Genomic DNA, 25981 nt, shown 5'->3' with positions numbered 1-25981 from the left:
CTGCCAACTCTGCTCCAATTACACCCTTGAGGGGAGGGTTAGGGGAGGGAGAGGAGGGTGAGGAGGGTGTGTTGTGTCACTGTGAGTCTTCACATGAAGACCACGCCCTGTTCTCACCCAGTTAAACAAGTGACAGGTGTCCCCTTTAACCCCAAGTCACCCTTTTCTGCTTCCTCCTCACCGTCTTCTCTCTTAAAGGCCGTGTAAAGGAAATTCAGAGTTTTGTTTTTTAAAACACATGATAAAGAATGTGAACATTTAGACCGTTTAAAGGGACTGTTTGTAAGAATCAGAAATGCTTGTTAACAGCAACACCTGTGGCCGTTAAGTCAACGAAAGTCAGCGTCGGGCTCGCGCTTGTGCTCGCTCTAAATAGACATGAACGAGCATCACTCAAAATAGTGAGCTAGACCCCCCATATTGGATTCCCCACCCAGATTTAGGCTTCATTCCGAAATCGCATACTATGCACTACCCAATATGTGTACTATCGTTCAACATACGTACTTTTGTGTAGTATGTATCTTTTTGGTAACCCGTGCCAACCTCGTGACCAAAACGACAGTTTGTGAGAATCAAAGTCTGAATTAATTAAAATATGTATTATTGATATATTATTATTAACGTTACTGATGTTACAGAGCTGTCCGTCTACGTCTGTTATGAACGTTGTCGTCGCTACAGCATTGCATTGTGGGATATTTATGCCACCGTAGTGTCCAGCGTTGCATACTGTAATGTTTCACTGTAAATAGTATGCAATTCGTGTACTATTGGTTCCATACTAAGGTTTCAGACATACTAAAATATCTCACATACTGTTTTAGCATACTAAATTGCATGTTAGTATTGAATTTCGGATGCAACCATTAGGCTTCATTCCGAAATCACATACTATGCACTACCCAATATGTGTACTATCATTCAACATACGTACTTTTGTGTAGTATGTATCTTTTCGGAGGCACTGAACAGTAATTTATGTCGTCACTTCCTGAGAGCCTCCTTGTCAGGTAACCATGGTACTAAATAGCATGTTAGTTTGAAATTTTTGTGTCGCAACCAGTATATCAAATGCAGTACGCCAAAAATACCAGGATGTCCTACTACATCCGGTTGCATTTTTTCAGTATGCAAGCCAGCATGCTTTTCTGGCTATTCTGACCCACAATCCTCTGTGCAACAGATATATGAGCAAGAGGGTCAAACTTCAAAGTGCAATGTTATGTTGAAGTAGTGTGTCCCAATTGTAACAGTGCAGACTTTGTAAAGGCAGCTGCAGTATGTACTAAAAGTAAAAAAGAAAAAGTATGTGATTTGGAATGCAGCCTTATGTCCAGTACCAACGCTCTGTGCCAATACAGGAAGTACTGTAGTGCATCCTTTATGTACAAAAGTGAAAAGTAAGGGTGAGGAGGCATTGTGCCCTCATTTATCATGTTTTACATAAATAAAACAACACAATTAGAGAGTACATATAGCAGCCTTAACAGTATATAAACTGGAATGCCCTTTTGGAAGTGTCATTCATTCACATTGGATAGTTTCTTAGCTTTCCATAGATATCAAGCTGACTCGTGAATATCAAGTACGTAAGTAGAGCGAGCAAGCACTCATTTTTTTTTTCACATTGAGTGATAAATTGCCTGGAGCTTTCTAACAATGCTATGAAAAGCGTAACCAAGAAACTAATCCTATAGCGGCCTTGCTGCTGATGCCACGTTAATAGAGACATGTCACATATTGTCCAGTCTCTGTTCTTGTCTGTTGCGGTTGTGACATAAAATTTGTACAGTCACCCACTGTAATAATAAGTGGACATATAGAGGTGATACATCAGCCATTATCTTCACAGTAAAACGTCACGTTGATCAAACTGTTTTACTGTATGTCCCCGAAGGCCCCATGCAGTAAAACATCTCCATCCTCCTCTCCATGTCCCTTCACTCGTCTCTCTTCATGCCACGTCTGCTCTCACTCACATTCCACGGCCATCCACGCCACTGTAATTTATGATCCACCGTCCCTGCCATTTGGCCTGCCGCCAATTTAATTACCATAGAAGCTAACTATTAACAGCTAGCAGCTAGTGTCAAGTCGCACATCAAATCTGTGGTCATGAGGGAGTGTATATATTAAAGCCTCCGTTGGCAGCGACTCAAATTCAGGGATCTCTCTTGAGGGCAACCCTAATAGATCACTGTTTAATTCAGAAGTAAGTTAAATCAGATTGATTTCTTACCTACAGTTATTTTCACGAATAACAAGTAACAGGATTATAGGAATCAGATTACATACGGAGTCGCTGTGAAAACAATTTAATAAGATTAAACAGCTCGATGTCGGAGATGATCGTTATATTTCATTCCAACATGGTGTCAAAGTTGCCACTTTCTTTCTCACTTTAATTATATTGAAAACCCATCAGTGTAATCACTTTCTTTTTTTGTTTATCTACCTAATTACCCCACAGAGATGAACTTGTGTCTTATCTGAGATTTCAAATTAAAAGTCTGCCAATTGAATTTTGTGTTCGGACATCAATTGATAGTAATCAAAGTACACTATATGGGCAGAAGGTTTTGTGGACGCCTGAACAAAGCATGTAAACACCCTAATCTTATTCCAAAAACATGTAATCCTGCTGCTATAAAAGCCTCCCGCTCTTCTGGTTAAGGTTTTCATCAGACTTTGAAAGGCTGGCTGCGGGGATTTGCTCTCATTCAGCCACGAGAGTGTTTGTAAAGTTGGCAACTGATGTTGGGAGACAAGGTAATCCAATTAATCTCAAAGCTTTATGATGGGGTTCAGGGCTCTGTGCAGGCCAGTCAACTTATTCCACACTAAACTGGGAAAACCATTTCTTAATGGAGCTGTTTTTGTGCACTATGGAGCATTGTCATGTTGAAACAGGAAAAGGGTCAAACACAAACTGTTGGAAGCATGCTAGTGTCTAAAGGTCCTGACACACCAAGCTGGCGGTCAGTAGACAGTTTGGAGCCGTCGGTGAGCGTCTGTCGGCCTAGTTTTTGGTTCTAGTCTGCACGTGTTGGAGGTTTTTTTGGCCGATTCAGCATATTGAAACAGCGGCGGCGCCCGTCGGGTGATAGAAATCACTCTGATTGGATGTTCAGCTTAAACGAATCAGTGCACGAGAAAAGAGGGAAGTGAGCACAGAAGGCTCCTCTCATTTGTCATCTTCATCTCATCTGATCATTCCAATACACAGATATTTTCACAACGACATGACCATCTGGAGTGAAGCTAAGCGGTGAGTGAGAGTGGTGTGAAAATGGTCGGCAGACGTCGCTTTATTTCATGTACGTACTTGTATATCTGCCGTCTTAGGTTTTCTGGTATTACCTTTTTGAATGACGAATACAGACTACCGCCACCTGCTGGTGTGGACAGTTACTTCATCTCACGCAGGCGCAGAACGTACGTGCTAACTGGCCGTCGACTGTGGTCTTTGTAGTGTGTTCAAGTGCAACTTTTTGGGTAAGACAAAGGCGACGTGAGGTGACTCAATGGTCGGCCTTTGTCGACGTTAGTTCTTTGATGTCGGGTTGATGTTTCCGGGTCTTTAAATATAACTGTATGCTTTCAAAACTGTACTTGAATGAGTATCTGTCAATGCACGTGACTTCATGTTTAATCCTCTTGGTTTTGTTTTTTAAAAGTCCATTTGAACATGAAAGCAACTACAACTAAAGCCAAAAATGTATCATCATTTCCCCCTTGGTCCAGATCAGAGGTTTTTAAATGTGCTTCATGTTGATGGGGAGACGCAGAGGGAGAGACGTGAGGCAGATGCTGCATGAGGGGAAAAGGACAGGTGTATGCCTGTATTCTGAAAACAACAGGAAGTTAGTTGACGGTTATCAACACAGTCAGCAGCAGCAGCAGCAGCAGCAGCAGCAGCAGCAGTAGTGGCACACGGCTCATGGAGTCATTAAAACCCTTAGCGCCGTATTGCCACAGTTTGCGTCACACTTCTTCTAGGAGTCATAACTCATTCAAATCTGAAAACACAGACATAACACACATATTTTTAGATTCGGAGTGACTTACACTTTCTGGTATATCATATATCTGAAAAGATATTGCGAATAAACGCTCATAAATTTGCTTAGAAATCACAGAAAATAGACGCGCCTTATAACTCCAGATCTTGCCAGAGAATCTTCACGTGTTGCATTTGAACTACTGATCTACAGGTGTTAAAGTAACCAAAGGGGCCCAGTCCAAACCCTGACACATCATATGACCATATAGTGTCATCACATTGTGTTAACTCAGTTCAGTACTATCATAATACTATATGAAATGTAGGTTGTATGTCGTGGGAATGACATCAAAACCCCCCCAAAAAAACTCTCAGCAGACCAGCGTTACAATCATACAAATATATTAGTTTGTTTTATTCAATTATATCCAATAATACGTCTCCCTTGACTTCGTGTAAGTTATTATAGAAATAAATACAGATCATATTGCAAATGCAGAGACAAGAGTTTGGGATAATAGAGTGTTGAGGATGGGGGCTTAAGGGGTTAAAGAGTAAATATTGGGTAAAGACTGTTTCTCTGAAGGTGTCCAGTAAATGATTGGCGCATGCATGCTTGTAGTCCTGCCTGTCTGTGATCCTCTACCTCAACCCAGGAGTTTCAAACACGGCTCTCTGAAGTCCTTTTCAGCTCAAGTGATCCATGGGTTTGGATAGTAGTTGTGTTATTCCACCTGGCCAGCAACAGGGGGAGTTACTGCACCCCAACCACATTTGCATGGATATATTTATATATATAGAGATATATAGATATATTTTTTTGCCCCATTTTGTATACAAAAATAGTGTCATTGTGGCTTTGATAGCTGGAAGACTGAAGCACTCTTTTTGCATTTGGAAGACAGGAAGGAAAGTAAGATTATGGTGATTTCCTTAACATCTTTTCTGGAAGACTTTGTCACAATAACTCGGATCGTCCATGCAGTACAAAGAAGAGCAACAAAAAAGTCAAAAAAATCCCTCAAGGATCGATCACACACAGGTAGAAGACGTGTTGGAGGGAGAGACGGACGGTGAATGAGCAGTCCACGTGCTGCCGGTGAGCCAATTAAAATCCCGTTAAGAGATCAAAGGTCAGAGGTCGGTCAGTCGGCCTTTGATTGACAGGGGGGTGCTGGAGGATTGTGGGGGATCGGGAGGTTTGAGACCCTGTACAGTCTCGGCGTACTTTGTTTTCCTCTCTTTGTAGATTGAGCTCAACATCCCACATTGTGTGACAGGAGATCAGACACAGATATGCATTTTAAACAGCAAAATAAACACATCAAATCAACAAACACACATGGACAGACCTACAATGATTCATACTAATACTCCGAAATTCCTCATATATTTCATTACAAGTCACTGAGAAACACCCAAATCACAATCCAACTAAAAAACACTTGAAAAAAAGGAGTAAATAAAGACATTTTTTAGCATAGTACACAGTGTAAAGTCACCACTAAAACACTGTTGGTGCATTAGCTTGTGAGAGATGAAGTCCCTCCATGATCTGTTTGTAAAGGTCACCCCATTTAGCCACATCTGCGCTGGCTTGCTGCAGGGTGCTGTGTGTGTGCAATGCAGATGTGTCTGTGGATCGTGGGTGCGCTTTTTTAAAAATGTTTTTACATATATGTTTGTTATCAATACTATACAGGATGTGACATTGGGTGCTCTGATTTCCAGTATAAAAGCACATTTTGTGGAGCAGCTAAAAAAAAAAAAAAGAGAGAGAGAGAGAGAGGGAGAGAGAAAATCTGTCCGAGGACGGCGTCACTCTTTTGTCACGTGAGCCTCTCTCTCATCCTCCCTCTCTTTTTTGTGTTTTCTGCTGCATTGCAGATGTGGTGAAGGGACTCCACCTCAAAGTAACACACACACACTTTAACAGCAACCCAGCTCACAAAAAAGTGTTAGAAAAATAAAAGCTCTAATAAAACACGCTGTTGGTTTCTCTATCAATATTAATCCTTTTTTTTTTTTTTTCTCACACCCTCCCAGATAATGTGGCTGCACCTTGTTAATGGAGTTTATTGCTTTCTGCCCAAGGACTCGTACTCATCGATTTGGCCTCTGATTTATCCTCTATTTGCCTCCCTCTCTCTCCGCCTATTCCCTCACACATATTGGACATACAGAGATATTCAATCACAGTTACAAAACGATTACACACAAAGACCAAAGCTGATGAGTGAGATCTAGAGCACACACACACACACACATATATACCAGCACACACACGCACACACACGCATACTGCCTCCAGGTTAAAGGGAAGTTGTGTTCGCAAAAGTGAAACTTCAAAGGGAGGCTGTGAGGCTGCGAGTTAGCTACACTACAATATGTGACATGCCTCTCTCTTTCTCTCGGAGTCCTTCACAACCCCAGATGACCCTCGCTGCAGTTGTAAATCGCTCAGTAAGCAGGGAGGGCCCTGACTCGGGAGAAAAGGGAGGGAGGGGAGTCCCCTGGGAGAGAAGTGTGTGAAGCTGAATCAGATATACATCATTTAACCCCCTTCCGATATCCACAAACGCACATACCTCTCCCATCTTTTTTTCATATACTCAAGAGACTCCGAGCCCAAAGGCCAATATTTAACATTTAGAATCCAGAGACATTTATCAGCGAGTTAAAGGCAGTAAATTAAGCCGCTAATCAAACATGTGCTCAGGTAGACGGCGGCCCGAGATAAATGGCAATCTTTGCATCTCGTAATTCACACGGACCTGTTTGAAGTGAAGCCTGGAGGCCGCAGAGCAGACAGGCTGGAATAACAGCTGATTTCAGGCTTACAGCGGAGACAAATGGGCGAGTATGAACACTGCAAAACACACACACATACGAGTCCGTGATAAACACACACACACACACACACTCATGCAATCATGCAAACTTTCCACACGCAATAAATGATTTTATGCAAAGAAAAAACACTGCAAACAGAGTGGGATACACATTTCCACGCCTCCTCTTTTAACATCAATACCTCCCCACCTGCAAATATATGAATAATACTCCAATAACAGGTAACATCTAATAGGAATACAAAAGATAATATCTGTTACAGCTTCTAGATTACAGATGTGAATGAAAAAATAGGACAGTATTTGTCAGACGGCCCAAAAAAAAGTATGGGGCACTAACATAAAATTTCCTGTCACAAATAATTAATCTTGCTGAGTAGCATGAGGATGAGTATTCAAACAAAAGTGGAATAAAAAACTAATCTACAGCGGCAAAATGAGCAGATACTCATGCAACTATAAGTGAAATGGATTGCATTTAATCACTGAGTCCACACATAGCGTGGATATCTCAGTAAACTGAGATATGAATCCGCCACTCACTAGATGTCTGAGATCTGATGGCTTGGATTAATAAAATCTTGGCTCTTTAAAGTCACTTTAACACAAAGTCTGAGGCAGGAAATGAGATGTGATTGTAGCCCTACTAATATCTCAAAACAAAGAAAGTCTGAATCCTCTCTCGTGTAGAAATGCCACCTCATGTGCTATTATTATTATTTTTTGCATCTGTACAGGCATATATGTATCAACAGAAAATAAGGATTAAAGGGGCTCTTGAGCAATATAGTATTGCACTTCCTTTACGTTGGGGTACTCACCAGAGGCAGGTTAAAACAAGAACGGTCAGAATTGAAGCAGCAGAAGCTGAGATATCCTGACTTATAGTGTCATGCTTGCTACAGAAAAACGCTGGATCCTATATTTCCCATGATGCAACTCATCTTTTCATTAGACCCTCCTTGCCTCTTAAATGCTCACAAATTTCAAATTATAGACTGTATATAAAGATGGACAACATGACAGCGCCCCAAGAGTGAAGCCAAAACATCTGGATCGCCCCCTGGTGGCTGGCTGCAGTATAGGTCATAAATCCCGCCCCCTCCATGTTAGCAGATGGGACATGAGCCAAACTAAAAAGTCAAAGAACATGTCAAATAAAGTTGGTTTCTGTCATTTTAAGTAGTTTTTATCACGCTGATGTTCAAGTGTTCATTTTTCTGATAAGTTTGGTTTTAATTAGTTACTTGATGCTACGAAAGGGGGTGAGACGTCATGATTGACAGCCTCTCTGAGTGAAGTAGTCGCAGCCGGAGGTTCGGGAATTGTACGAGAGAGGAGATGTAACTTTAACTTTCTATAACCGTCACGAGTCTGTGTAATAGAACATGTGTCAATTTGATCATAAATGTAGAGATATTATGGTTAGTTGTTGACGTCAACATCTCAAGATAGCAGCTCCCGTATGTAGGATATTTTGGCTTCACTTTTGGGAGGAAGTGGAGATGCTTCGTCCATCTATATATACATTCTGTTTCAAACCTCCAGTGTGTAATGCAGGCTTGTGTGCATGTTTGGCACATTGCTTATTGTCTATACCTCTAATCTAAACTTTATCTAAATTACAGCACTTTCTTTTCATTATTTCCATAGTCCATTAATAGCCTGAACTAAAACATTAGCCCTTAACTCTCCTTTACAGCTTTTTTTCTTTTGATTTAAAGTCTGAAAACAACAAACATGACACACACACAAGAAAATATTGCAACATAGATTTTCCCAGCCCTTAAAAACATACAGTAGAAGTAGTCAAAGAAGTCATGGCTTTGTCTGTTTTGCTGAATTCCTCCTCTCCTCTCATCTCTCTATTTAGTCCCACACAGTCTTAATTCTCTTCGAGCAGGCAGGAGCCACATTTAATTAAACATTTGTGTAATTACTTGGCGAATAATACTCAAACATTATGTTCTGGATTTAGCGATCCACAGGGGGTGACTGGTCGGACACGCCGACCTGAGGGTCTATTTAACAGTTTAATTAAGGTCTTTAGTGTGTGAGTGAGGTTTTAACAGTAGCTTGTGTTCAATAAAGCAAAAAAGTCATGGGAATAATTCACGTTTTCTTTGCTCCTAACAAGTCCGTCCTTTAGTTTATTTGTTGAACCATCAGTAACTTTCCCGTCTCAAACTGCCTCTTTTCATTCTCCTTCCGTAAACTAATCTGTCCTCTTCCTCTCCCCAGGAAAACAGAAGTAAAGTTTGCTTCACCTCTCAGGTAGCAGATTAATTTGCTCAGCAGCTCGCCTCTATTCTGCACGGGTTATCAGCTATTATTATTTACAACCACAGGTTACAGGGGAGCAGAGGATTATGCATGAAATGAGAAGTGCGTGTAAACGTGTGCGCGTTCGTTCAGGAAACGCCGTCCGCATTACCATAATTCCCTCTTAAAACTCTTTCTCGTCTGCTCGTCACCGTAAATTATTCCCCCCTAAAAATCTCTGTTTTCTTTTCTTTGGTCGGTCCCTCTCTCTGAGCTCCGATCATCAATCTAACCTCGCCGCTACCTCCTGCAAAACACAGGACTCCCTCGCTTCCCACAATACATAAACATTAGGCAGAAACAATTACCCTGCCGGGCATATTGTACCAAGAAAGTTTGATAGGAAAAAATGGTTGCTTTTTGTGTTGAATGGAAAGAAACAAATGGAAACACACACGACAACGTCTCCCGAACGAGTCTAGTGAAATATTCCAAGTAGTTAGTTTTCTTTACCAAGAGAGTCTATCAGACAGACACTGAAGAAAAATGTGATCAAAGTAAATATAACACATCTATCTTCCCATCTTCTTTTTTTAGAATCACCATCCTTCTTATGTAGCATACTACAGCGATCATTATTTATATATATGACTTTGGTTTCTTAAAACAAAACACACAGTAATCATAATATATGACTTGTGAAATGACAAGTAAAAAAGGCTTGAATTCCTTTGCATCATAACCAAAGTCTCCAGTAGAGATGTACGGTAAATCATTTGAACACATTTAGAAACAAAAATCTCAGCAAGCAAGTGATTCATGTGGTCATGTCGGATATGGTGTTGTTCATCTGATTAGACTGTTATCAGGCTATTAAATAGGCGTTATCAGTCGCTATAAGCACCATAGATGTGGGTCAGTAGGGGCCTGCTACACCCCCAAACCAACAATGTGGAGTTGTCTTTGTGTTCGTAGTTATTTTAACCCAAAACACAGTGTTTTTCCCTAAACTTAACCAAGTGTTTTTTTTTTGCCTAAACCTTAAGAAATTGTAGTTTTAATATTGTAATTCAAGTGTTCTGAGAGAAAACTAAACTTCTGCTCCTCCTCATGGCTCTGTTTTCAGGCATTGGAAAATCTTGCCTGTAACGGTAGACTTTGACCAATCAAAGGTCATTTCATTGTGAGAGCATTTCTATTGTCTGTGCTCCGGTCATGTGACCAGGAGTTGGCGTTCCTTCACCAGATTTCACAATGGTGACGGCGTCACAACCTTTATCATTTTACAGCTAAACTGTGCACTACAAGATGATTCTGAAAACATTTGAGGAGAGAAATAGTCATTAACGTATCAGAATATTGATTCATATTTGATCAGCGCTGCCTAGTTTGACCGTTTGGTCGGAGTTCGCGAGTGATTGACAGCCGGCTCTCATAGACGGCAGCTGGACAGCAGACCTCAAATTAGCTCTTACTGCTTGTTTTCCTCCGGTCTGTGAAATCTTGCAGATGTCGTTGGGAGCACCGGAGGACACAGTGGCACATGATTTTTTTCAGATTACCTGTTTCATGCACTACTGCCACGATATACGATACACGTTTTATAAAAAATAACTTTTTAAAATCATATTTGCTCCAATCTCGCTTACTTCAGCTTTAATGGCCTGATAACAGTCAAAGCCAAGATATCCTGACTTTTACTCCTTACTATGTGCTTACATGTACATGTAAAATGGGTGGAGTGCCCCTTTAAAAAATAGTTGTACATAGAATATTTGTGGCATGGGGACAGCGATGGGGGTAGCATGGAATCTACAGATCATACGTACATTTTCTTTTTCATTCATCATAAGGTGGTATCACAATTTGGAAGCGATAATTAATTAAAAACACATTTTTAGTTTGTATTTTTAGACAAGAATCCCACATAGAGTGATAGAGGGTCCACAGATAATGAATGTGGGCCTCGGGGGGTTTGTGCAATGCATGGCCAGCCACAGTGAAAAAAGCTATTGCGGTGCAATCACAAGCTACAACAGTCAGGCTCCATCAGAACCCCATCTCACTGATGACATCCTCATCATCTCCCACAACCCGCACACACACACACTCACCAACCACGTCGGCATGTGCATTTGTGAGTGTGTTAATGCATGTCATTGTGTTAAGTGTGTTAAGTCGTGAGATCGTTTTCTGCGGCCGTCTCTCATGGATATCAGGACGTTAAAGTGTGTGTGTGTGTATAAATGTCAGTGTAATAACGAGTGTGTGTGTGTGTGTGTGTGGTTATGCGGGGTGTGTCGAGGGAGCTCTTGGCCCCTCGTTTAAGGGTCGAAAGATTCTGATCAGCTCCAGACTCCATTAACAGAGCCGGAGAGGACGGGAGGGGTTTTCTTGTGCCGCTGAGTGGAAAATTGAGTCCATGTCACAAACTAATCAAATCACGCCAAAGGTGAATGGAAGAAGAAGGGAACACACACACACACATACATACACTTACACACACAAACAGGGCTGACAAGTATCCAGGCCATCTCACAAAGTCGCTGACTCGCACAGAAGATGGTGGACTGAGCAGATGGCCGCAGAACAAAAAGTCTGCAAGGGTCTCTGTGACAGCCTCGCATTAGCATGGCTCCGTGTCAGGCTAACATTAGCATGGATCCCCTGTGGGGAAAAGAAAAAACACAACTCATTTGTACTGTATGTGCCCATTTGACCGTCGCACCCCGCTGCGGGTGAAACCAGGAAGACTTTTTCTCGGATATTTGGTTGACTGGAAGGATGTCGCTGATGACGGCTAGAGGGGCGTGTGTGGGATTTCCCTTCCGGCAGGTTAAAACACGCTGTGGTGACATGCTATATGCTCGGCGACTGTTCGCCTCTTCATGGAGTTATTGCTTTTATATCCCAGGCTAATAAGAAGGTGGAGGGCTGGTGTGGATGGGGGGGGTCTGTGGTGGGTAAAAGGGGCTTCCCATTGTCCAGCTCCACTCTGCTCTGCTCTCTTTTCCAGTGCATTGTGGTACGCAGAGTTTTCTCGTGGGGTCAGTGTTGCAGATGTGGAAGGGGGGGTAGCCCTAACAACCCCGTTCAGGTGTCCGCTGGTGCCCAGTGTCCTCCACCCCCCTCCTCTCCCACCCGTGTCTCTGAGCGCTAGGAGGTGGAGGTTTTGGTTTTGGATTGAGGGTCCTTCTTGCCGTTCTTGTGCACGGGCGAGTCACTGGAGGTCTTGGGCGTTTTCCTGGGCGGACTCTGCGACGCTGCGACGCAATGTAGAGAGGGCTCCCGGTACATGGCCACTGGGGAGGGACAAGGTTATAAATAGTTCAGACTGGGTAGAAACAAGTGACAGTTTAAACAAAGAGGTAAATCAACTTCCCAGTAGGAACACTTAAAGAGCCCTCATTTCATCATTATGTCCTAAAAGTTGTTAAATTAACTAACAAATGAATCCAGAGTTATTTTCCTCGGCATAATGAACGTGCATCAGACCCACGAGATTACACCGCCGTGCACGCTCATATGACATATCTGGTTCTGTTGGCTTCCTGCTAGCTGTATGCTGCTGTAATAATGGCTTTAATTCATCACTTTTGTTTTCATATAATACACCCATGGTCTGTATGCTGTCAGCCTGTACAGTGGTGGATGTATTAACATCTCTGTTCCCAAACAACCGGCTATCGGCCAGTAGCTAGTAGCGCTAGTAGCATGACCAGGGTCCCTGGAAAATAATAAATAAATAAATACATTTAAAAATGAATAAATACCTTTAAAAATAAATTTTAGATAGAAAAAGAAATGCAAAAATTACATAATTAATAATAAAATTAATAAACAAAAGGGAAATGAATGCCAACATTTATTTTTAATATTATATTTGGTACATTTAATGGCATATTCATTTATTTATCATATAATTTACCATGTCGGGAAGGAGGCTAAATAACGCTTCAAAGTTGGGCTAAATTTTGGCGAGGAAAAACTGGCATGGCCATTTTCAAAGGGGTCCTTTGACCTCTGACCTCAAGATATGTGAATGAAAATGGGTTCTATGGGTACCCACGAGTCTCCCCTTTACAGACATGCCCACTTTATGATAATCACATGCAGTTTTGGGGGAACATTTGATGCTGACCTGTACGTTCTCTACGGCAGATGGCGACAAAATAAAAGCATCTTTCAGGGATAACTCGCTGCCTCTGGAACAGCTTGTACAGTATATATATATATATATATATATATATATATATATTAATCTGTTGTACCTTCAATGAGTTTGGGCAGGAAGTGAGCGGCTCCCTTTGTCTTCTTCACGCGGTTCCCCTTCATGACCTGTCCGTCCCGGTTGATGCCGATGTACCACGCCCGGCCCGACTGGGTCTGCCTGTACAGGATGGACGAGTAGGTGACGTAGTAGTTCTCAAACACGCACTCCTTAAACTTACACTCCGGCGTGAAGTGTTCCTGAAACACACACATAAACACACACACACACACACACACACACACACATACATCAGGTCAGAGGAGAGGAATAACACATTTGGGCGCGTCTGCCAATTTGTATCTGTTGTTCTATTATTTATATATTTGCTCTCCAATTCCACTGGACTCAGCTGGGAATGGGAGGAAATGGGTCCCATATTTTATCGTGACAGGGGTTACGGGAGCATCAACACACTGCGCACACACACACACATCCCAACATGCCCCTATTTGCCACATGACCAAAGTGGTTTGTGAGCTGGGACGCCATAACTCAGCCGTTTCGGGTTTACCTGTAACAAACAATCAGCCGGATCCTTCACCCCCTCTATGGTTAAAGTGTCGGCCTTCAGCCCTCACACACACACACACAAACACACACAGAGCTCTGCATTAGACTATACGTCAACACCGGGACACCCTCCTCCTTCTATCTCCCTTTCGTTACAGCTCTCACATATTCCCTCTCTATCTCATATTCCGCGTCTCCTTCTCCACTTCATTCCCCCCCGTCCCTCCGTCATTTGGTAACCTTGTTGAGGAACAAACCAATTTGCAGGATTGATTTGGAGCCTTGATGTGACGGGTGAGCGGAAAAGGCCTGAATAAGGAGTTTGCTCTCTCTCTCATTCATTCCTCACTCACCCTTCCTCTCCTCTCTTCCTCCTCCTCCTGCTGCTCTCCGTCTTCTCTCTTCCCTGCCTGTCTGCCACCGCGGGCGCAGGAGCCTTTAACGTCTGCCTATACCCATTGTGCCGCACATAAACAAGCTAATTACATTGACTGTATCGCCCATTTCATAATTACACATCCATTCACTTAGGCAGCCATTCATTTCCTCACCCACCCATTAACTTAGCTCTAATAGCACCGAGCGGGATCCAAAAGGTCTGGAGTCTCTCGGAAGGTGTAATCAGATTGCTATCATTAAGCGTGTTTGCGCTGCAGTGTGTTGCATCTCATCTTCTCTGCACTCTCTGTGTGTGTATGCATGTGTGTGTGTGTGGTACTTTAACCCTCTGAGACCCACAATAGAGCCGTTTTTGTCTTTTTTAGGGGGGTACAGGGGTCTTTAGGGGGAGATAGCAGGTCAACAGTAGATGTCACATAGAAGTGGTGTACATCATCTGAAAGCTGGAAACTTGAAGATTAATTTTAGATGCAGCTCAGCACTGTGTCAAGTTGTCCTTGTCATAAATCAGAAATAAACATGAATTAATTATTCAAAATGAATTGTAATTGTAAGTACATGATGGTCATTCCCATGCTCTATTATGTCTCTTAAGTTGTTGCTGCAATTTTGGGGTTGATACCATTTGTTACACAGTTTCGGTGCTAAATTTAACAATTTGTTACCTATCGAAAATTGATAAAAATGATCAATAATCCCTCCAAAATACCACAATAAGAAACAGAGACCTTGAGGAACACCATAGAAAAAGCCATGCTGTGATTTGGTATCAAAAACTTTTGACATTTGGAGATTTCTGAAAGAACTGCATTTTATGGCGATTGGATGGCGAGCACTTCTGTTGTGTCAACTGCTCAGAAACCCCCTTATTGTCAATCTAGCTAGGAAAGCCATCCATCCTCTGAATGCTCTAGGTCTCTAGTTTGTGGCTGTAAAGTTTCATGAGGCTGTGATTATCCTAGAGGTCACCACAGGTCATTTTATACAGTGACATCAAATTATAAAAAATGGTCTCAATACAATGAAATGGGTACTATGGGGACCAACATCATCACACATGAATACAGTTGGGCTCATTGGATCCACAAGAGTCTACAGTGTTGACAGCAAATAAACACAAAGACTTGATACTTCCCCCAGACAGGGGTTGAGCAGATTCTGTCTCATTAAACAACATTGAAGCAATAGAAATCAATGCTAAAAACAACATTACAAGACTTGTTGCTCTGGCTGACATTATTACTATACGCATCACATTTCAAAGTGTAAATCATGTCTAAATCTTGCATGCTAGGAGGTGGTAAAATATGACCTCCACTCAGTAAACATGAGAAGGCAAGCGACAAACATCAACAAAAATCTGTTCTGTTTTCAGAGAATCATTAATTTATGATCTCCCCCTTTGTAAAATACACCTTTAATATTTCATGTATTTTAACTCAGTGTAATGCTTAGCATGGTGCTACACTGACTGAGGGAAACTGTGCAGCTTGCATGCATGATTGAATTGGCACACTCGCCTCTGCAGGGCATAAAGGGAGATCATTTCATCCATTTTTTGCCAGAATAACAGTCTAATATTTTCATTATACTTTTGGCATTTGTAAATATTTGAATAACAACTGCTCCTGTATACGAGCTTTCATCCATCCCATATTAAAATATATTTTAATTACAACAGTCCTTCTTCACTTTTGTCCATGGCCAGAAGCCAACCACATGTACTTAGTCACAAACACACACTCAGTGATAACACACTATTAAGCAGTCATTTACGGAGAGACATTACTCACACAGCAGACACACACAGGGGACAGACGCACATCTGTCTGATGAGCGTTTACTCCGACTAGACTTCAGGCTGATTTCACACTGATCCTTTCCTCTCTATCACAAAATGAGAGAGCAGCTCTTCCTCTAACAAGATACTGAGGTTCGCTAAATAAAGAGTGACACCTGAGTCCAATAACTCTCATCTGAAAGACCAAACCAGACTTTATTATCAACGCTGCAGTTCCTCTTGTGTTCAGCAGGAGCTGCTCCAAACACACAGGCAGTCCAGAAGGGCTGCTGTCACTGTTGATGCTCCAAAATTAACTCGTGTCTACTTGCCACTCCATAATGCTCATCTCCCCCCAAAGGGCCTCTTTTAGCACGCTAAAAACCACTCGAGTCACAGAGCAGCCACAAATCCACATCTCTCTCTGTGCTGCTATTTATGCACCAAACTCCACGTTGTTTTTTTTTATATTTTAAGCCGAATTTGCTGAAACGTCCCATCGTGTTACATTATACGACTTAGGATATAAACAATAACGCAGTATGATATCATTGCCTTGAACTCCAGGGCCTAAAAAGCTGTTTTTAACTGACTTCAGAACGATATTAAAGTCCTGATTTCACAACATTTCTTGACTTTCATTTGGCCATTATACATAGCTACAGCTTTTCAGAGTAGGTGAAGACCTCCCAGCAGTGTTACATCCAAATATTTGCCAGAATAGATAAGAAAAAGAAGGAAAAAAAAACAAGATCAAGTCAGGGTCAGTGAAAAGCTTACATTTTCTGACACTAAATTTACTAAAATCCCCCGTTACACACAGATCATTTTAGAGCAGACAAGAGGATTGTGTGTGTTTAGGTGTGTGTGAGGATGTGTACATCCACTCATGCGTGTCTGCTGTTGTGACAGAGAGACATGACGGATCCCTCTTACATCAGTGGGAGGCCACCCGGCGCCAGATGACATGCATACACACAAACACACACACGCTCGCGACATCAACGGTGACGGATGGACTGGTTGCCTCCCTCATCGCTCACTCCCACAGACAGAAGAGAGGAAGAGAGGGATGGAGGGGAAGACAGGGGACGAGATGGAACAAGAGAAAACATTAAATGGGGGGGGGGGGCAACATGAGAGGTGAGGATGGAGACGCAGAGAAAGTACAGTGGGATTATTCTCCAGTAATGACACACACACACACACACACACACACTTGTCTCATTTCCATCCGTTGACACCTAAAGACATTATTCAGCCTCCGTTCGTTCGCAGGCTGCCGTTAACCATTGAGCGTCCTGTTCGCTCAGCTGGGGAATTGATTCAATGTAAGACCTCTGCGAAAAGTCAATAGGCATTAGTCCAGAAAAAACCCCGGATTAGGTTTTGATTGGATGCGCGGCGCGGCGACACAACCGAGCGTGAAGAACTTAAAAAGACTTACAAGCCGCGATCGGGCGACTACGGGTTAATCCAGTGGCTTTAAGTCGCAGATACTCATCGACCGCATCCCAGAGGACAAATGTATTTCACAGCATCGATAGAGCACACGTATGACAGGGGCCTGTGTGTTTGCTCACATGTCACATGACAAATGCATGATATGTGTTACATTTTTACAGCTTCCAGTAAATGATGTTTGCGGTTACAACTCAAACTGATCAATACTGTCACAGTTGTACTGGGCTGGGAGCACATGCACACTGGGAGGATGGATGGCCTCGGTCAAGCTTTTGTAGGCCAGTGCCAATGTTTATGACGGATCGGATAGAAAGATATTCAGGCTGATGAGTGTCAAATTGAGCAGAAGTAGGACAATGTCTGTGTTATGAAGTCCTGAGTCCCAGTTTAGGACTGGAAAAGTCCACAGTCCAGACCAACAAGTCCCAAGTCAAGTCCAACCTTTGTTGTAAAAGTTGCCAAAAAAATAAATGCATTACTTCTCCAGCATGCTCAACGTGATTGTCTGATGTGGGATTGACTCAAAGCATCTTAAGTCTTTAGGCTTCTGGAGGATATCAAGGCATTCAATCAAAGTAATCAGTGATTCTTATCAAGTCAAGTCTTTAAAACACTTTGAAATGCAAGTTCTGCAACGGAAGTTCTAATCCTGTGTCCTTGTGATAATTGTTCAGTTAAATCTTGTTTTAAGATACAAATATATGTTATTAAAGGGAAAGTGTGTAGGGTTTGGCAACATCTAGCGGTGTGGTTGCAGATTGCAAACAACTGAGTACCCCTCCGCTCACTCCTCCCTTTCCAAGACTGCGGTAACGTGAGCTGCCGAGTGCAAAACTGTGGTGACGCCGTTCGCCTCGCTCAGAGGCCATCACATAGTAACACTACTTTAGGAGCAACAGAAGTCAGACGGCAGCTGGCGGTACCATGGTTTTGCACTCTGCGGCTCAGGTTACCGCAGTTTCACAAGCGTGTGGGAGAACTTCGGTGGCCTTCAGGTAACGTAAAAACGTTAAAAAGGCTTTCTCTAGAGCCGGAGTTTGGTTTGTCCGTTCTGGGCTACTGTAGATACATGGCGACTCCATGAAGAGGACCCGCTCCCTAAGTAGATATGAAGGACTCATTCTAAGCTAACGAAAACACAACGATTCTTAGTTTCAGGTGATTATACACTAATGAAAACATATTATATTCCATTTCTGCCAATAGATCTCCCAAAATGCTGCTTTAAAAAAGGTGTTTTTTATATTAAATTCTCTCTCTTTTCATATTTAAAAAGTTGTACAAGCAAGTTTATGTCTTTGTTGCATGGGGATGAGAATCATGTCATGATAAAAGGTCAAAAAGGTCAAGTTTGCCTCACAACACGTCAGTCAGCGGGCCGTCTGTCAGATCATATCTTCAGCCTCCCCGTCTCTGTCCCCGTCCCTTCTGTCTCTTCACTTCACAATCCAATAAAAAAGTAACTGTCATTAAAATATCCTACGGGGGAAATTTTTTCTTTGTAAGGGATGGCTAGGGTTGTAAAAATATATTGGATTGATCGTGAGCTGTTTTCTTTCATCCAAAAAAGCACTTGATTCAGTTGTTTTTTATGGTACTGGGGCTTAAGTAGCCCCAGGAAGAAAGTTTGTGTATGATGCAATTATATGTAAAGCATTTTGAGTTTATCATTGGTTCATAAAGCTAGAAGCAGAGCATGAAGCAGTGGGGGTTTGGGCTAACAGTGAAATAAAGTGGGACGTTTTCGTCCCTGTACAGTGAATGATGAAATATTTACCTGCAGATGCAACTCTTGTCAGAAGGATAAGAATCAGCACTAAAAGCACACAGAGCAAGGTTAGCCTTTCAAAAGCTTGTTTACCAGCATTGCTGATTATTATCTGAGCAAATGAGCTGAAAAAAAAAACTTTAATTGAGGACAAACAGCTGAGGAAGCATCACAGGAGCTTGCAAAAAATAATTGTCTAAAGATAGGAGTAATTATCATTTATTAATTTATGCACTACACGTAGCCCCGCTGGCATTCTGCGTAGTGTTATCATCAGCACTGCTCTCTTTCAGATGCTTTGTAGAAACCATCACTCAGCACTTAGGAAAGAAAACTCACAAGACATCAAAACTTTCATTTCCAAGCCAGCATTGTATTCTCGGGTGGATAGTCCGGCCAGCTCAAGTGTTAAAAAACATCAGCATCTACAACCATTAAGTGAAAAACAACTTCTGTCGTTCAAAGCAACTCTGTCGAGTCCAATAGTAGCGCCGGCAAAAACAGTCTGCTCGCTTCGGTTTGGAAAGCAACATCTTTCTGGTTGACTTGCAGTACAACTTGTAAGCTGTGCTGTTAGGAAGTTTTCACAGACAAAAGATGCTTCGCTCTGAAAAAAGGGATGTGTCATCTTCACTGTAGCTGTGTGTGAGTCTGCTGGAGGCCTATTACTTTTACCGTGGCAGAGCACGCTGCAAAAAGAATCACAAGGTTGTCGTTCATATGGAGTTCATTTTAAAGGCCCTATAGACTACTTTTCTGTTAGTAGACATGATGACGTATTTCTGTGAGCTACGCTTACGATGTGTCCTCCTGTTGGCTGAAAATGCACCGGTATGTTTACGTATTGTTTTATTCTGTTATCTATGTATGTTTGAATAGTGGTCGTGGTCCCGCCCCTTCCGCTACGTAGCCAGTTGAGTGTGGAAAGTGTCCAGCGTCCCACACTCAACGATCTGACCGTTTTGAGTACAACATCAGGGTACTTTGAGTGCACTGCATTTTGCCGTACTTCCCAGTGTGAACGCACTTTTGCACTCAAAGTAGTAAGTGTAAGTACAGAAGTACGCGGATTGGAACACACTGCTAGTTTCTCTGATCATGTACTCACTCTCAGGGACTCTCAGTGTTAATGTTAAGACAAACTTATCAAAAAGAGTCTTACAATATCGGCAAAGCGTATCAGAGATGGAGAGAAAATGTTGAGGAGATAATGCTGCTGGATTAAATAAAAAATTTCAGATAATTAAATTTCAAGATATTTTGTAGAGACAAGAAGAAATGCCTTTAATTACTCATTTAACTTTGAAATGCCTTTTATTGTCATTTATTCTTGATGAGACCATATTGGCAGATAAAATGTATCTATTATACATTCATGAGAGCTTTTACTTGTTTTGTCAGATGCTGATTCCAAGATTGAGAATAAACTCAGTTTTTGAGCCAAGATGCTTTGCTCTCCGCAAAAACCCACGAGGGAAATATTTTGCTCTTTAGCTACTAATTCCTTCTCTATGTTCTCTCACATTTGTCTGTCTGCTGTTTGGTGATGAATACAGCATGTAGTGTACGGTGGGGTTTTAGAGCGTAGAGACAGGTCTGCTGTAAAGAAATAACAGACCGCAGAACGCCGTGATTAACCAATCAGAATCGAGTATTCAATAACTCTGTTTAATAATAACAGATAGTAACTGTAAATTGAGAAACAAAGTATTCAAAAACAAGGGAAGAAAAAAAGTGATAATAATAATTAAAATAAATAAGAAAAATAGAAAATCCAAATAAAAAAAATAGAATAAATTAAAAATTTGAAATGAAAATATTAACAATAATAATAATAATAATAATAATAACAGTAATAATATAAAGTAATATGTACATCTAATAACAGATAGTACCTGGAAATTAAAAAACAAATTATTAAAAAACAAGAAAAGGAAAAAAATGATGATAAGAATAAAAATAAGTAAATAAATAAGAAATATAAAAATCCAAATAAATAAATATAATAAATTCCAAATTAAAATAATAATGATAATAATAATAATAATAATAATAATAATAATAATAATAATAATAATAATAATAATAATAAATAGATCATGTCTCAATGTTTTGTTACTTTTAAACAGAGGATATAACGTCAGATAGATATTGTATCTAGGCTTGAAAAATAAGAAAAAAAAAGGTGTTCCAAATTCGACTCACAAAATGGCACACTCCTCCTCAGGGAACACTGATTTCTGAATGATCTGACAGCTCTCCCAGATCCCCATGAATCAAACAGACCTCACAACAACCTAACCGCTGCCTTTAAAGGTCTTTTCTCTGTCTCTTCGCTTTCACCTCTCGGCCTCTTCGCGCTCTCGTGAACTCTCATGAGTGTCTATGAGTTGCTGACCGATAGAGTAGAGAACAAAGTTTTTAGCAGTCAGGACGGAGAGGGTCCCTCGTCTGCGCCAACATTCTGGCATTTACAGGGACGCCCTGAGGAGCGCTGGAGCTCGACCAGGGCTGGTTTTGCTCTGAGCGTCCGGCAAACACACTGAATGGCATCTCACACACACACACACACATACAGGCAAGCAGGGAAAAGAAACATCCCAAAACACATATGTTCATGACTGCACAAAAGGGCAAATAAACGAGACGTACGCATGAAGCAACCCTTTGACACGAACACACAAACAGACAAATGAGTGGAGGCGAAAAAGCAGACACACACACACACACACACACACACACGCGCTGTAATGAGAACAGCTGGAGAGGGTGCAGGCGGGTGCACAGGGGGGAAGAAGCAGAGAGGGAGGGAGGGATGTCCTCTGCTTCTCACCTTGACTGCCAGACCCTCGCTGTGCGTTTGGGGATTTTCCAAAGGGAACCAGAGATAACTTGCCTTACCTCTACATTGCATTTTTCATCCCTTCCTTCTCTGCTTCCTCTCTTTTTCTCCCCCTCATCCCCTCTTTCTCTCAGTCTCCCTCTATCCTTCACATTTCTCCCCATCTCCTTCCTCAAGGCCATGTGTGTCTGCATGCTTTTGCTGCCACATCAGAGGAGGAAGGTGTGCGTGTGTGTGTGTGTGTGTGACAACGGGGGTGGGAGGGTCGATCAGAGTGCAAAAAGACGGAGAGAAAGAGAAAGGAGAGGAAAGGAAACAAGAGTGCTGACTCAAAGAAAAAGAGACAAGCGGTTTCTGATTCGATGGGCGGGTTGAGGAAGGTCAGAGGAGAGGAGTCGGAGGCAAGAGGAGGTGTGTGTGTGTGTGTGTGTGTGTGCAGCTCAGTCCTCCAACGCTGTTGAAAGCTTTGTTGAGGGAACTGACTAATTGCCAGTTTGCCACCTGTCAGGTGTGTCTGTTTGTGAGGGGACACTAATGTGTGTGTGTGTGTCTACAGTAATGACAGGGTGATAACTGATGACTACTTACATTTTTGCATAAGAAGCTGCTCTGAAGCCAAACGATCAGTAACTTATTCATGCAGATCAAACGTATGGTACCCTTACTCCTTTAAGTCCAATTTGAGTTTCCCATATCAGACATTTAAACTTCTAATGTTTGAATTTTTGAATTGTCTTCTACAGGATGTAACAAAGCTGAACTTAAAGGTACCAAGTGTAGCTTTTGACTACTAACTAGTGGTGCTACAGAAGCATTACTAGGAAGGAAATGCCTAAGCTAACATACTTGTGAGGCATTACGTATGTAAGGTGAGAAGCACTGAATACAAAAGTAACTTTGTTATGACATGATAATTTAATCTCAAAATATAAGTATTTTTGCAAACTACTATTTACAAGGGCGCTCTCCAAGGTGCTGATCCTGCTGCAGGAAACAGTTAGGCAGCTATCCAGGCTGATTTGTCTCCTCCCTGAACTGTTGGCCAATAACTTGCCACGTCATATTGTATCTTGAGGTCAGATGTCAAAGAACCCCTTTGAAAAATGGCAATGCCAGTTTTTCCTCACCAAAATTTAGTGCAAGTTTGGAGCTTTTTTAGCCTCCTTCGTGACATGGTACCAATGGATTCCTTAGGTTTACTAGTTTCATATGATGCCAACCTCCGAAAGATCGGTTGTGTTAATGCGTTAAAAACAGATTTGGGTTTACATGTTATTATCGCGTTGGTGGAGCCCAAAACAGAGATAAAAGGAGAGTGAATATTGTATTTACGTTCATTAGGTGGTCACAAACAGACTCCTAAAGAGCGTGATTTTGGTGTGTCTATTATCACAAGTTAAAAGGGAAGTTAACTTCTCCAACTATATTCTCAGCTCCGCATGAATCCCATGACCTACTCTTCAGAGTAGCTCTGCAGGAAAACCAGTGAACTAAATATCATGAAGAGACACGCATACACTCTCACACACACACCTTCTCTCTGCCAGTCTCCACAGAGAAAGGAACAGCTCGCTGTTATAGAACACAGTGCGATGATGGATGTTGTAACTCTCTATATCACCAAAGACCATCCATCCCAAATAACTGGCTTTGTAAGACATGACAGCAATATGTCACGGCATGAAACGTATAAAGAACTCCACTCAGGGGAAATAATTAACAATAAAAAAGTGTACTTGAACCTTTTCTATGTTTGATAACCTACAAATTATCACATAAAATGGTTTTATGCATACACCTGCATGTGTATCCTTGTCTTGTTGTGTGTATTTGACCCTGTGTGTGTGTTTTATGGATTGTTAGTAGTGATCAGGATGCAGAACGGGGCTCTACGCCCTCAGCTCACCGGGACGGCCGTAACTCTCGTCAAACTGCAGCAAGGCTACTGTGTCGGCTCTGGACGTAGCCGGCTGCAGCATTTTAAGGTGGCTACGAAATCCAGGCTGCGGTTGAAAAGTCAAAAAATGTCTTTTCATACCTATCTTTTTCCTTGACCTCGATGGGAAACGTCGTTAACGTTACTTTTGTACGGCCCTTATTAGGCGGATCTGTCCACTTCTTTCTCAACAATATTCTTCTTGTAAATTTCCACTAGTAGCAGGATGTGACATAATCGCAAAAGGAGTCCAGTTGTAGTCTTAGTGACCCTGCAAGATTCCCGGAAAACTCTGTGATTTAAAGCTGAAGTAGGCGAGATTGGGGCAAATGTGATTTAAAAAAGTTATTTTTATAAAAGGGTCACTATACCCTGACAATAGTACATGAAACAGGAAACACAAAAATCATGTGCCTCTGTGTTCTCCGGTGCTCCTAACGGCATCTGCAAGATTTCACAGACCGGAGGAAAACAAGCAGTAAGAGCTGATCTGAGGGTCTGCCGTCCAGCTTCCGTCCATGAGAGCCGGCTGTCAATCGCTCGTGAACTCTGAACAAATGGTCAAACTAGACAGCGCTGATCAAATATGAATCAATATTATGTTACGTTAATAATATTTCTCTCCTCAGATGTTTTCAGAATCATCTTGTAGCACGGTTTAGCTGTAAAATGAGAAAAATTTGTGACACCGCTGCCATTGTGAAATCTGGTGAAGGAACGCCAAGTTGCGGTCACATGACCGGAGCACAGCCAATAGGAACGCTCTCTCAATAAAATTACCTGTGATTGGTCAAAGTCTCACGTCACGGGATAGATTTTTTAAAGCCTGAAAACAGAGCCATGAGGAGGTGCAGAAGTCTAGTTTTCTCTCAGAATACTTGAATTACAATATACTGAAAGGTTATTATGGAATTTTTACCCAATGATGCCAAAAATATACTGCCTACTGAAGCTTTAAGATACATTGACTTTAGTCTTTTTAAAGTCTTTTCAAAGTCTCCTAGTGTACGGTACAGTAGGTATAACTTCATCACAGAAACTTCATTGCTTGCATGTAATGTTGATGATCTAGCAGGCTAATGAACGCTCATTCTGTCTCCTTTTTAAACCTCTCCGGACAACAGTGTGCATTAAATATGGAAAATTGTTCCATATTATACATTAAAAATGTCTCCTCAGGCATCCCAACAAGCTACGGATACACAAAAAAATGCAGAAAATGGGTTTTTATCTCTCTGCCTCCCCTCCCTTCCACCCAACCAATGATTATCAGTATTGGGTCGCAAGTGGAGACGTGTTTGTTTATCCTCTGAGCGCTCATCCACAATGTCATCCGGCAGAGTAAAGTTTTTACTTTGCCCAACTTTCCCCCTGTTAACTGCGTCGAGTCTGGCCAGAGCTGGTCCCGCGTATCGGAGTCCGGCCCAATTATGTCTGCCTGCCTCTGTCAGATTGTTTATACCTGGCTGCACATATGTGTTTGTGGGGATGTGGAGGGTGGCTAAATTGCACAGGGGAGTGTATGTGTGTGTGTGTGTGTACTGTTTTTTTGCTGTGTGTGTGTGTGTGCCTTTTGGCAGCATCTCAACAACCCCCACCGTCCACACATCCCTCCTCCCTCCCTCTCCGCTGCCATCTCTCTACCCAGGAGGCTTTTCCAGAGCGCACGGCTAATAAAGTGGGCCAGGTCCGCGGCTGAGCACTATTTTTATCAGAAAGCAATTTTCGGGAGGTGCCCACAGGTAAGCGGGTCCCAGCGCTACAGACAATGGAGCCGTGACAAGGAGTTTCCCCCCGCCATTAACCTCTGCTGAGCTACTCCCGAGTGCCCCGGTGCTCCAGGAGCATCGCGCAGACCCGGTCCTTATCACCTGTATTGATATCAAGAC

The 25981-nt window shown here is 42.0% G+C and overlaps 1 protein-coding gene across 4 annotated transcripts in view; it reads right to left on the bottom strand.

The window, feature by feature from the left end:
* Positions 1-10475: 10475 nt before the first annotated feature.
* The window catches only part of fgf11a (fibroblast growth factor 11a), a 93570-nt gene continuing 78064 nt past the window's right edge, over positions 10476-25981 (bottom strand). For all 4 annotated transcript variants that reach the window (XM_074623878.1, XM_074623877.1, XM_074623880.1 and 1 more), the window contains 2 exons: positions 13392-13590; positions 10476-12422 (listed from right to left, as the gene is read on the bottom strand). In XM_074623878.1, the coding sequence (XP_074479979.1) occupies positions 12277-12422; positions 13392-13590 (345 nt within the window). In that variant the 3' untranslated portion in view covers positions 10476-12276. The remainder of the gene's footprint in view (positions 12423-13391; positions 13591-25981) is intronic.

The sequence above is a fragment of the Sebastes fasciatus genome, chromosome 22 (assembly GCF_043250625.1).
Source record: "Sebastes fasciatus isolate fSebFas1 chromosome 22, fSebFas1.pri, whole genome shotgun sequence".
NCBI classification, from domain to species: domain Eukaryota; kingdom Metazoa; phylum Chordata; class Actinopteri; order Perciformes; family Sebastidae; genus Sebastes; species Sebastes fasciatus.
The sequence above is the reverse complement of the archived record's forward strand: the minus strand, read 5'-3'. Positions and strand labels throughout refer to the sequence as shown.